Source organism: Odontesthes bonariensis, chromosome 15 (assembly GCF_027942865.1).
Source record: "Odontesthes bonariensis isolate fOdoBon6 chromosome 15, fOdoBon6.hap1, whole genome shotgun sequence".
Classification (NCBI taxonomy): Eukaryota; Metazoa; Chordata; class Actinopteri; order Atheriniformes; family Atherinopsidae; genus Odontesthes; species Odontesthes bonariensis.
Genome location: NC_134520.1, coordinates 1,910,420 through 1,921,098, shown reverse-complemented (window position 1 = coordinate 1,921,098; position 10,679 = coordinate 1,910,420). Strand labels below are relative to the sequence as shown.

Here is a 10,679-nt window from a genome sequence, read left to right as displayed (position 1 = left end):
TGGCGGTTAGTTTGAAGTTTACAGCAAACCTAAAATGTATTCACACATTTCGTATTCACATTTCTCTATCTCACTATCTATCTAACAAAATATTACTTTAATTTTGTAATGCAGCAACTTTACTTAAAATCATGTTCTAATAATTGTAATTCTGTGAATTTATAGATCTCAAAGGTCATTTGTAATTATGCTTCTATATTTTGAAAAACTGCTTTACTGTGATGCCATGAAATCAAGCACATGCATTCATTCAAAATGTTTATTTATTTTGTTGTTTGCTTTATATTCCAGAGCATACACAATTTATCAAATATTGTGTTAAATATCTGTTCGTACCAACATCAATAATAAGAATACAGAAAAAAAAACCTCCAGTAACACAGTATTTCCTGGGCAACAGCTACATCTTCCACTTTCTCACTTAAGCCCCCAGAACGTCTAAACCTTGTCTTCAATAATCAATTCAATTAAGATTTAAAGTGCTGAAGCAGAAACAAACCATATGTTTTTTTTCAAGGTGCTCAAGTCACATCAATGCATGATCAAACGTTTGCCCACCGGCATTTTTCTAAGAACCCAAAAATCTTTTTTGTAGATGTGAGATCCTTCAAATGACAACCATAAGTGTTCCACCTCACAAATCAGGCTTTTATGGTAGAGTGGCCTTGTGAAATATATCCCCAGCTAAAAAGCATTAAAACAACTCTCAGGCAGCAAGAAAATGAGGCTGAACTATGTGGCCTCTATTCTCAACAGCAATGTATGGAGGAAACCAGGCACTGAAATCACCTGATCAATATCCTCTCTCCAGTCAAACATGGCAACATGCAGCACGGTCTGAGAGACTTGGCAGGAAAGAAGGCAAGCTACATGCAGATATGTATATAGAAAAGAGTAATCTTGAGTATAAATCTCTTTCATATAGCTCAGATTCTCATGTCAGGGCAAAAGTTTACTTTTCATGTATACCACTATGAAAACACCAGAATGACTCTGGGAAAACCCTGCAAAGAGAGACCTGACGTACAGCATCTCTATCGAGACTTTAAAAAAAATGGCTGTACGCTGGGAGCCCGCTGTCCAACTTTGTTGAGCTTAAACATTTCTGAGAGACTTCCAAAGGAAAGGTGTGCAAACTTTACAGGATCATTGTCCAGAATACTTTAGGCTCAGAGATGCTTCAAGAAAATCAACAGCAAACTTCTCCTCTTCTCTACTTAACTTCAACATTAAAGTGATAAAAAAAAAATCCTTGTTTCCAGCAGCTTCTGATTCTTAAAGTTTCACTTATCACATTTAAAGGCAACCATGACCCAAAGTACCACTGCAACTTAAGCACATAAACTGTCTTGGATACTATTTTGAGAGTTTTAGATATTAGAGAAAGATTACTAATCACATGCTCCTGGCATGGTGCAGTGAGCCACAGCCTTTTCATGACTCCTTCAAGCAAAACATCAGGCAAAATCTGAAGTCACCATTAGATGGCATTGTTAACCCATGTACAATACCTGAGTTAATGGAGATTTTTAACAGATGTTGCACCTTTTAGGTGCTGTTTACACATACCCGGGTATTTTGATAAACGCATATTTTCTAACCTTCGTTTTAAAAAAAAACTAGGTGCACACAGCCCCGTTTTAAAAAAAAAAACGTCTACATTGATCAGCATAAATACGCTATCAAGAGCTGTTAAATTACGCCAAGCCTGACGGTGGCAGTGTTAGAACAATGAGAATTCCACACAAGCCAATCAGAAGCCTAATAGAGAACCGCTGACAGGAAGAACTTCCGGATCCTTTTCAAGAAGAAAATATGGCGCCAGGCTCATGTGTGTGGACTGATAGCGAGACTGAGCTACTTTTACACGTTGCGCTGGACTATAAAACTGCTAAAGCCGTGAAAAATATCTTTGTTGTTCAATACATTGTATGACTGTAATTTTCAAAATCACACAAGCGAGTATAGCTCTCAACAACAGAAATGCTACTAGTACCTCCATGCTTGCCAGATAAACAATGAATGGCGTTTTCACGCTAGCATCCTGCCAACATGGCGGATAGGGGCGGGGCTCTGTACTATGACGACAACTCCTCATTCCATTCCCAAAACTCCGTTTTCGTCTCTTTCAACCAGTTTACACACAAACGCTAAACGGAGTTTTTAAAAAATCTCCACTTTTGCCGGAGTTTTTTTTTAGCTTCGTTTTCGGAGGAAAAAACTCCGTTTGTGTATAAACGAAAGGCACAAACGAAGGGAAAGGTCTTCGTTTTTCAAAATACCCGGGTATGTGTAAACAGCACCTTAATCAGTTTAACATGAATGCAGAATATGGGAAATTTTGAAGAGGTTTTACTTGGTTAATTGATTTTTTTTTCTGTGTTTACACAAAAATTGGGGAAAACGTTTGTAACAAATATGCTGCATCAATTTAAAGTACCAAGCATTATTACAAACTTTTAAACGTGGATGAACTCGAACATTGAACGCTCCTGCTTATAGAGTTACTTTCTGCTTTTAATATTTTTACCAATTTTAATACTTCTAGACATAAAAACAGCTTTCCTTATATGTGAACTATCTGGTATCACTAGATATCCCACAGGATCTGTAACCTTGCACACAGCTACTTGCAGGTCAGCCATACACTCAGAATTACATCCGACGACAAATACTAATTGCACATTGAGGTAATGTATTTCACACTTTAGTCAGATCCTGTGGTAAAGCTGAAATGTTTGTCTTATTATTGGCAGGAGCCAACAGAGTCAGAGGCTGATCTCTTTGGTTTGTACCCATCACAAGGCAAAGTCTGCATGGGTTGGTTACACACTCTTAAACTCAAAAAACAATGACTGTGTCAGGCTGATAATCGAATATCTGGTAAAGGCAAATATTTGATGTAACGGCTGCTTTTAAACCTCATTTAGGTGTCTGATCAGAAAACTATTACTTAATGTAAACTGCAACTTTGAGCTCAGAAAAGATTGTTCATTAAAAAAAAAAAAAAAAAGCTAAATATAAAAAACGTATGTGCTACCAATACGCAAAAATCAACCAAATCCAAGTTTCTGCTTTTGTATGCAATCCCTCTAATGACTTAACTCTTATTCACTGTTGGACATTAAGAGATCAGCCGTTGGATTGATTATGCTTCGAACTCCGACCTACTTTAAGCGTTCCTTATCAAAACTCTCCTTAAGTAAACAAGATTGCAAAGGTTATGTAATAAAAAGATTTGAGTATCAAAGAGTGATAGATGGTTTGAGCAATGCCATACATTTACTTTGATATCTATGCACTCCTGCTTGTTACAGCATCAATCGAGTCTGTTGTGGTGGTTCAATAGTCATTTATAATGATTGCAAAAAGCCTCATGATTGAACCATTAACACAATCATTTATTAAAAAAAAAAAAAAAACTTCAGCAATCATGTCAATATAAAGAAATATCAAACAAAATACTGAAAAGGAAAGAAAGGGGTATACTGTAAGAGTTAAAAGGACTTTTCAAGAAGTCATCATTCTTATTCTAAACTTCACACACAAAGCAGAGAAGACGCATTTTATAAAGGAACCATCACAAAAATAAAGGCTTAAATGGGCCAAATCACATGAATGTGGATTTATAAGAAATCATACAACCTTTAGACAATAGACAAACAAAATCTGTAAATTGGACAAGCATGATTAAAGTAACAGTGAATAACAGGGATTAGCATGTCATAACATCAGCTGCGCTTTAAAATTATTGCATCAGACAAACCATCTTGAAAATGTCCAATTTTCCAAAAAATTTGTAGTGGTTTTAAAAAAAAAAAAAAAAAAAAAATTTGCTAGCTTGTACATTCATTACGCGAGTAATCACAGGCCTGAGTGATAAATAAAGAATTTTGAATCACTTTGCAGGCAGGTACACTTTAATTCTCTCCAGCAGCGCGGTGGGATCCTGCAGAAAATCTGGAAGACTGTTCCTGTTGATGTAGACAGCCAAGCCCACAGCAGCAGCTGACAGAACAAGAGGCCACTTCAAAGATCTGCCAGGTTTGGGTTCGTCACACGGTCTGGTCTGCAAGGGTTGAGCTACTCTCTCCCACTGGGTGAGGATGGCCTGGCGGGCTCCGGACCACTTTCCCGGCCCTCTGAGGCGATACTGGTATGGGGTGCAGGGACCGAGGAGCACGTTCAGTCCCAGTCTGGGATCGGTCAGCAGCATCCTCTTGATTTTGGGTTGGACCCCCAGCAACTCTGCGAGCTCATCCATGTAGGATATATAGTCAACCTGAATGGTATGTCTTTGACTGGTGACATATCTGAAAATGAGATTTTAGGTTAAACATATGCAGAACATGAGTTCTTGAGCTTTACAAAGCTAAAATATGTACATTGGGAGAAAAAAAAAAAAAAAAAAAAAAAAAAAAAGTCAATTTATTCAGTACCTTTGAGCCATGACCTCCTGCTTGCACTTTACATCTTTCAGCATGGCAGCTGCTGGAGGAAGCTTTATGCAGCCTGGGGAAGAGGATTCAATGGTTTATTTTGGTAAACAAAATAATTCTGCAAGGACTAAAGGGATGAGGAAAAACCTCCATTACCTTTAAAGACTCGTGTGGCCCATCTGGCCTGCATCTCAGAGATGGGCATGATGGCTCCCAGAGGCTGCACTAGACCAATGACGGCAAGTGTGGGGCGCTCCAGCTCTGGAGGGAACACATACTTGTACAGAGATGTTCTGTTCTCAGACACCGAGACGACGTGCGAAGGCAGGAATGGAAAGGAAAACCTGTAGCCAGTGGCAAATACCTGCAAGATAAAGGGAGGCTCGTGTCGGTAGTTTAACACCTGCCAATTCGAAAGTTGCCTTTCAAAGTGTGGGGAGAAAAAATAAATAAATAAAAAAAGATATGAATGAGTTTTTACACACAAATGATTGAACCTACCACCAGGTCAACATCATCCACTACACTCCCATCATCAAACTCAACGCTGGAGCCTTGAAATCTGCGAACGTTTGGCTTCACTTGAATCGTTCCAGAGAGGATGCGGTTTGGAAGCTCATCATTCACAGTAGGATGTTGGCTAAACAACCTGCGACAGCAGTGATGCAACGCACAACACTTGTTATACAGACATGTAGATTTTAGGGCAAATCATGAAATATTATGGGATGAACTGAAAAAAAGAATTGCATTAAAAAGGTCCAACTCTTTGGATTACAATGATCTTAATTGTCAAGGCTTTCTACAGACTACATCACACCATAAAGAGTACATTTAAATAAAACCTGTAAAAACACAGTACCTGTGCTTTGGCTTTAGATTGTAGAGAGCGTGATCAAATCTGTGATTGAGTTGGCTCTCTACAAGGGAGCAAAAAAAGCCAAAGGGAAGTATTTTACGTAGAAAAGCCGCCACCCTGTTGAACTGCAAATCAAGGGGCACCCCACTCTCCCCAACTCTGTTCAGGATCCAGGCTCCCCTTCGAGTGCTCATGTAAAGCTATGGGAGAAAAAAAAAAAAAAAAAAAGTATTTTTTGGGGCTTTAATGTCAACAGTTAGAATTACAGTCACACCTGTCCATTGCAAGCGTCTTTACACTGACCATACTGTTTGTTGTTAATGACTACAGAAGCCCGTGCAGCTTTGTAATGGATGCTGCTGTGATACTGTGAGCAATGCGTCATCCATAGGCTATTCAATAAGATGTAAAATGATCAATTAAGCATGTGGCATGTCCGACCAAACAACAGACATGCAAGCACTATATATACATATAGAAAATATGTAAATAAGTATCATCTCAGTCCAACCTGCTTGGTGACTCTGCTCAGTTCAGCTGCTATGTCTCCTCCAGAGTTGCCTATTCCAATCACTACAACCTTTTTATTCCTCCACTCCTCAGGAGTTTTGTAGTCTCTGCTGTGGAAATACTGTCCCTTGAAAGTGTCAATACCTGTGGAAAATAAGACAGAATCTTATGAAAACCAGCCCCAGTGTCTCATAACATCTGCCTCTGAAAGACTGATTAAGGAATGCATTAATGCTTTGCTGTGAATAGACAACTAAAACTCAGGTTAAGGACATTAAAACGACAGTGCTTTACACTGTGGGTGTTAGCGCATTGTACTGATAACGTACTGAACAAAGTCACCAAAACAAGCTCAGTAATGCCGAGTCAGTAGTTTGGGTATTAACAGAGCTCGACTCAGTCGGCTGCCCTGGAACATAATAAAGCTTTTACTGCATGCAAGTGTTACCTGGGAAGTCGTGGAGAGGCATGTGGGGGTGACAGTGATGTCCAATGCAGATCATCACAGCGTCAAAGATGTGCTTCTCCCTTTTGCCATCCTTATTCTCCGTTTCAACATCCCACAGGCCTGAATGAGAAAAATCTGACCTCTGCTTCACCTGCAAGACTTTGGTCTGGCGCAGAAAAAGACAGAAAGCATTGAAACCCTCAGCAAAAGCTTTCTTTATCATGCCATTTTAGACACAAAGGAGAGTAAAAGGGATTAAAGCCTCACATTAAAGCGTATGCGCTTGGTGAGCTGGAAGCAGTCAGCATACATCCGAAAGTAGTCCATGATGAGGGAGTTGTGCATGAAGTTTGGGAAGTGCGCAGGGATGGGAAAGTCACTGAAACTCATCATTTCCTTGGAGGTGTTGATGATGACAGAGTGGTAGATGCTGGCCCGATCTGACTCGGTATTCTCCTGAAATGACGGTTTATATATATAAAAAAAAGCTTTATTGTGACATCCGTCTTAATGCAGGAGCAGTCGGAAACGTACCTGCACACACCCACCTTAAAGTTCCACAGACCACCGATGTCGTCGCTGCTTTCGAAGCAGACAGGGTCCAGCCCCTCATCCAGGCAGCACTTAATGCAGGCCAGCCCAGAACTCCCCCCACCGACAACGGCCACACGACGACGAGACATGCTTCAACTCTGTGAACCAGATGGTCCCAAAGTCTCTTATTGTGAACAAGAATCCATGCAACTGCAACGGAGCTAACAGGAACGCCACAATAAAGAATTTCTTCACCTTTATCTGATCGATTAAACCAGATTCTCCCCCCCCCCCCCCCCAACGGAAGACAGCCGACTCATGTAGTTTTACTTGCACGTCACTCGCGTCAGCTCTTGATTAACAAGTTCATACGACCCCCACAAACTTAAAAAAAACAACAAAAAAAACCACCCAAAAACGTTGAACTCATTCACCGTACCTTGCTGGAAGCGTTGCCGTACAAAGCGCTGAGGCTACCGAAGCTCCTGTTGTTTGCTGCCTGCACAGGTGCAGTCCACCACCTCAGAGAAGCCTTTATCGAATCGACTGTGAAAGAGACGCACTGTAAAGTTACCGCAAATTATCTGCAGCTGCTCAACTTTTCGGCTCCAGCCTCCAAGTAGGAAACAGCTCCTGGCGCGTTGCGCACGCAGCTCAGCAGTGGGGGGGTGCGACTTGTTGACGGTCCGTTGTTGATTTACTGCGGCGGTAGTTATTAACAGAGGCAGGGCAAACAGAGACTCTGATCGGGCCGTTTTGCGTCAAGCTGGAGATATCGTGACCCTTAATGGTTCCTTCAGAGACTTTTTGAGATATTAAGTCATGAATGAAACAGCATCCCAGCGTCTTGATGATTGTTTTTCTTTTCCTATCAGTGGCAGAAATTGGCCTCCATGGATGTAAAAGGGATGAAGGCGTTATGGTGTGGACGTTTTTTACGTTTTATCCATGATATTATTTACAGCTGAAAGAGGCAATCTTGATTTCAAGTATATTTCGACAAAGGATTGTACAGAGGTACAATCTTTGAGTTAATACATCACAGTTCACACATATAGATATACATGTCGTAATTTGATTTCCATTTAGGCCAATCTATCCATTCACTGCACTTCAGAGGGAAAAAAATCCACATTGTTCTTTACATGTGGCTTTGGAAAAAAAATAGTTACCGTTTAGTTTTAGGATAGAGGTTCAATGGATAATTTTTACAGTAATGCAGTGTTAAAGATTAAACCAGTGGATTTGAAGGTTTTTGGCTTTTGATGTCTTAAAAAATGCTCTGTGTTGCCGTCACATGCTCAGATTCTCCGGTGTCCCTGTAGCCAACAGAAGCTGCACCTCCTACAGCCACAACAATGACAATTCTTAGTTGCAGGTCACTTGTCTGGTCTTGTCCCTTCGCTGACTGACCATCCATATTTCACCCTCTTTGTCCTACAGAATATTCTGAGTCTGTGCATGTTTTTCCAACTCAATCCTAAAAGGCATTGCCTCTCCCCCCTGCTCGCACAGGTGGGTGCAGCCGCCCCGTGCACCTCTATGTGAGGGCGCACGAGGGGGGGGGGGGGGGGGGGCTGGGATATGGAGAGAGATTAGTCTCAAAACCGCTGACAAATGTGTAAATGACAATCCACCAGTTCCACATACATCACAAATACGTTTCATTATTTACAAATAAATATATTTCATTTTGTGTCTCACAGTCTGCGTTTTATACAAATACTGTTAAACTCATTAATACTCATTTTGGTTTTTATATATACATCATGATTTGGATGTGAAAGTGAATGCATTTGTTTCAAATTTTGTTGCATATATTTGTAAAATCAAAGTTACAAAATTAGAATGTATTTATAAATTGGTGCATCTGCATTTGTGGATTAAGTCACAAGCCTGTTTTCTGTGCCGTATTTTTGTTCATTTTCTCTCGGTTTTTTTTGGATTTTGAGACTTTCCTTTCGCCTTTCTGCACCTGATCCACACACAAATGCAGCAGCCCATTCACAAATGTGCCAAGCAAGCGAACGAGCTGCCGCTAGGGGCCGCTGTTGCTAAGTTTCACTGTGGTTGTGGATGGCGGTGCTCCTAGCTTCCAGATAACAGCCCTGCTGCCAGCAACAACCAGGCATCGCTCCAGGAGAGCGGCACGGTGGGTCAACCGGCGTCATCTTCTAATGGAAATTCGTCTACAGTGAGTAAAAATATAAGGATCTGTGGTCATTAAAGTTGTGCAATAAACCACAGATTTGACCGTGAAAATTGTATAATATTTCAGTGAGTCTAATTGTTAGCTAACCCCATCGTTTAGCTAGCTAGTCATCACAGTGAAGACTACGACGCTGAAGTTGGCATCCGATTCACCAGCCTCCGATTCGCGGGGTGGGCATAAAGGGCCATTTCACTGCATTTTTTGCATTTTGATCGACCAAAACAAGGTCCTGTATGGAAACTACAGTAGTTACACTGCTCAAATCTGGATGGAATTATTCTAAAGAGGCTGTAGATTCATTAAAACCTTGTTTGGGATTTGTGAAAATACAGAACAGGGCCATTTGACTGCATTTTTGGTATTCTGATCACCCTGAACTGGGTCCTGTATGGAAACTACATTACTTGGACTGCTCAAATCTGGATAGAATTATTCTAAAGAGGGTACAGAGTCTTTAAAACACATTTTATTATTTGTGAAAACTTTATTTGGTCATTGAAAATTCAAAAAGTTCCTCTGAGCTTTCTTTCTTCTTTTCATTTGGACCATCCAAAACCAGAACCTGTATGAAAAATAATTAAATATGGGTTTAATCATTGATCACATGATATAAATGATATCAAACACACTTTAGAATTTGTGAAACCTTTCTTTGTACCAAAATTCACAGAAGTCCTCGCCTCTCCATGTTCATTTTAATTTCCATGAGGATCTCCTGTCTTTCACTACATAGGAAAAAGAAAAAGTTCATGCATTTTACGTCACTAACTACTTACAAGAGTCTTTTTCACTTGTTGACTTTATTCTCATGTTCTTTTATCTAGAAACAATGACTTCTCTCACCTTTCTTCCATCTGCCCGTGGTCAACCTCTGCCACCGATTCAATCACTTCCAGAGCCTTTATTGTTGCCTGCATCAGACATCCCATAGTCCAACCATTAATATGCCCTATTCTGTATTGGATGCTTTGATGAAATCTGCATCACAAATTTATTGCTGTCATCTCATTAATCTTTCCACTAACATGTGCTATCATTTCAGACCCTGCTTGTCTTCTCCTGCTCCCATCATAGTCATCTTACCTCCCATCTGAGTGCAGACAGGACCTCCTTCATCCCTTTATTAACACTATCTTAGATACTGTACCACAACTTCCTAATTATATCGTCTATCAAACCCATAGTATTTTGCCATTATGTGTTATGTGCACTGATGAATTGGATATTAAACATTACATTTTGCTGTTAGAGTTCACCCTATACCAGACAAGACAATTTGTGAATGTAAGGTTGAAATACATTTACTTAATCAAGATTGTCTTTCTGGAATGTTGAAGATGTCTTTTGGGTTAAACTATTTCTTCATATCTTCAAGTGGTTGCCAGTGAGAAATAAACTTCTTGTTAAGTTGTTGTAATATAGATAGTACAGTGTGTAGTTTGGTCAGTTAAAAATGTGTAGTGTTGTCGTGGCTCCAGAGTAGAGTAAAATAAATTACAACAGGAAAATGGGATACTGTAATGAAGGTAATCTTCATTCTGACTTTTGGTCTTTGAGGTCACATGAGTAGTATTTTTAATAATGTGGCACAAATAAATTGTCAAATGTTTTATTGAATGTGTATATTAACAACAGGTGGGTGTGCAGGTCCTGTGTTGCCCTCAGCGGGGAGTGAGG

At 40.1% G+C, this 10,679-nt stretch overlaps 1 protein-coding gene and 1 long non-coding RNA gene across 3 annotated transcripts; both read right to left on the bottom strand.

Annotated features, from left to right (window-relative positions):
• Positions 1–3,380: 3,380 nt before the first annotated feature.
• On the bottom strand, positions 3,381–7,418 carry LOC142400937 (flavin-containing monooxygenase 5-like). 2 transcript variants are annotated; one of them, XM_075486176.1, is made up of 10 exons: positions 7,230–7,418; positions 6,805–6,948; positions 6,524–6,712; positions 6,257–6,422; positions 5,810–5,952; positions 5,302–5,498; positions 4,941–5,088; positions 4,596–4,803; positions 4,440–4,512; positions 3,381–4,313 (listed from the first exon to the last, which is right to left on the bottom strand). In XM_075486176.1, the coding sequence occupies exons 2-10, from the start codon at positions 6,937–6,939 to the stop codon at positions 3,899–3,901; spliced, it is 1,674 nt and encodes a 557-aa protein (XP_075342291.1). In that variant the 5' UTR covers positions 6,940–6,948; positions 7,230–7,418; the 3' UTR covers positions 3,381–3,898. The 2 variants fall into 2 exon arrangements, with proteins under 2 accessions (XP_075342291.1, XP_075342292.1); XM_075486177.1 differs by lacking the exon at positions 7,230–7,418 and having other exon boundaries at positions 6,791–6,880.
• Positions 7,419–9,449: 2,031 nt separating this feature from the next.
• On the bottom strand, positions 9,450–10,152 carry LOC142400034 (uncharacterized). The gene is made up of 3 exons (XR_012772903.1): positions 9,846–10,152; positions 9,661–9,727; positions 9,450–9,564 (listed from the first exon to the last, which is right to left on the bottom strand). It is a non-coding gene; the product is annotated as an uncharacterized LOC142400034 (long non-coding RNA).
• Between the last annotated feature and the right edge of the window lie 527 nt (positions 10,153–10,679).

Bases quoted from the DNA above. Each gene is read 5' to 3' on its own strand.
- LOC142400937 (XM_075486176.1), bottom strand. From the start codon at position 6,939: ATGTCTCGTCGTCGTGTGGCCGTTGTCGGTGGGGGGAGTTCTGGGCTG. The intron at 5,499-5,809 runs GTTGGACTGAGA...TTTCTCCCATAG, and splicing joins TGAGCAGAGTCACCAAGCAG to CTTTACATGAGCACTCGAAG. The intron at 4,314-4,439 runs GTACTGAATAAA...TCTCATTTTCAG, and splicing joins CAGGAGGTCATGGCTCAAAG to ATATGTCACCAGTCAAAGAC.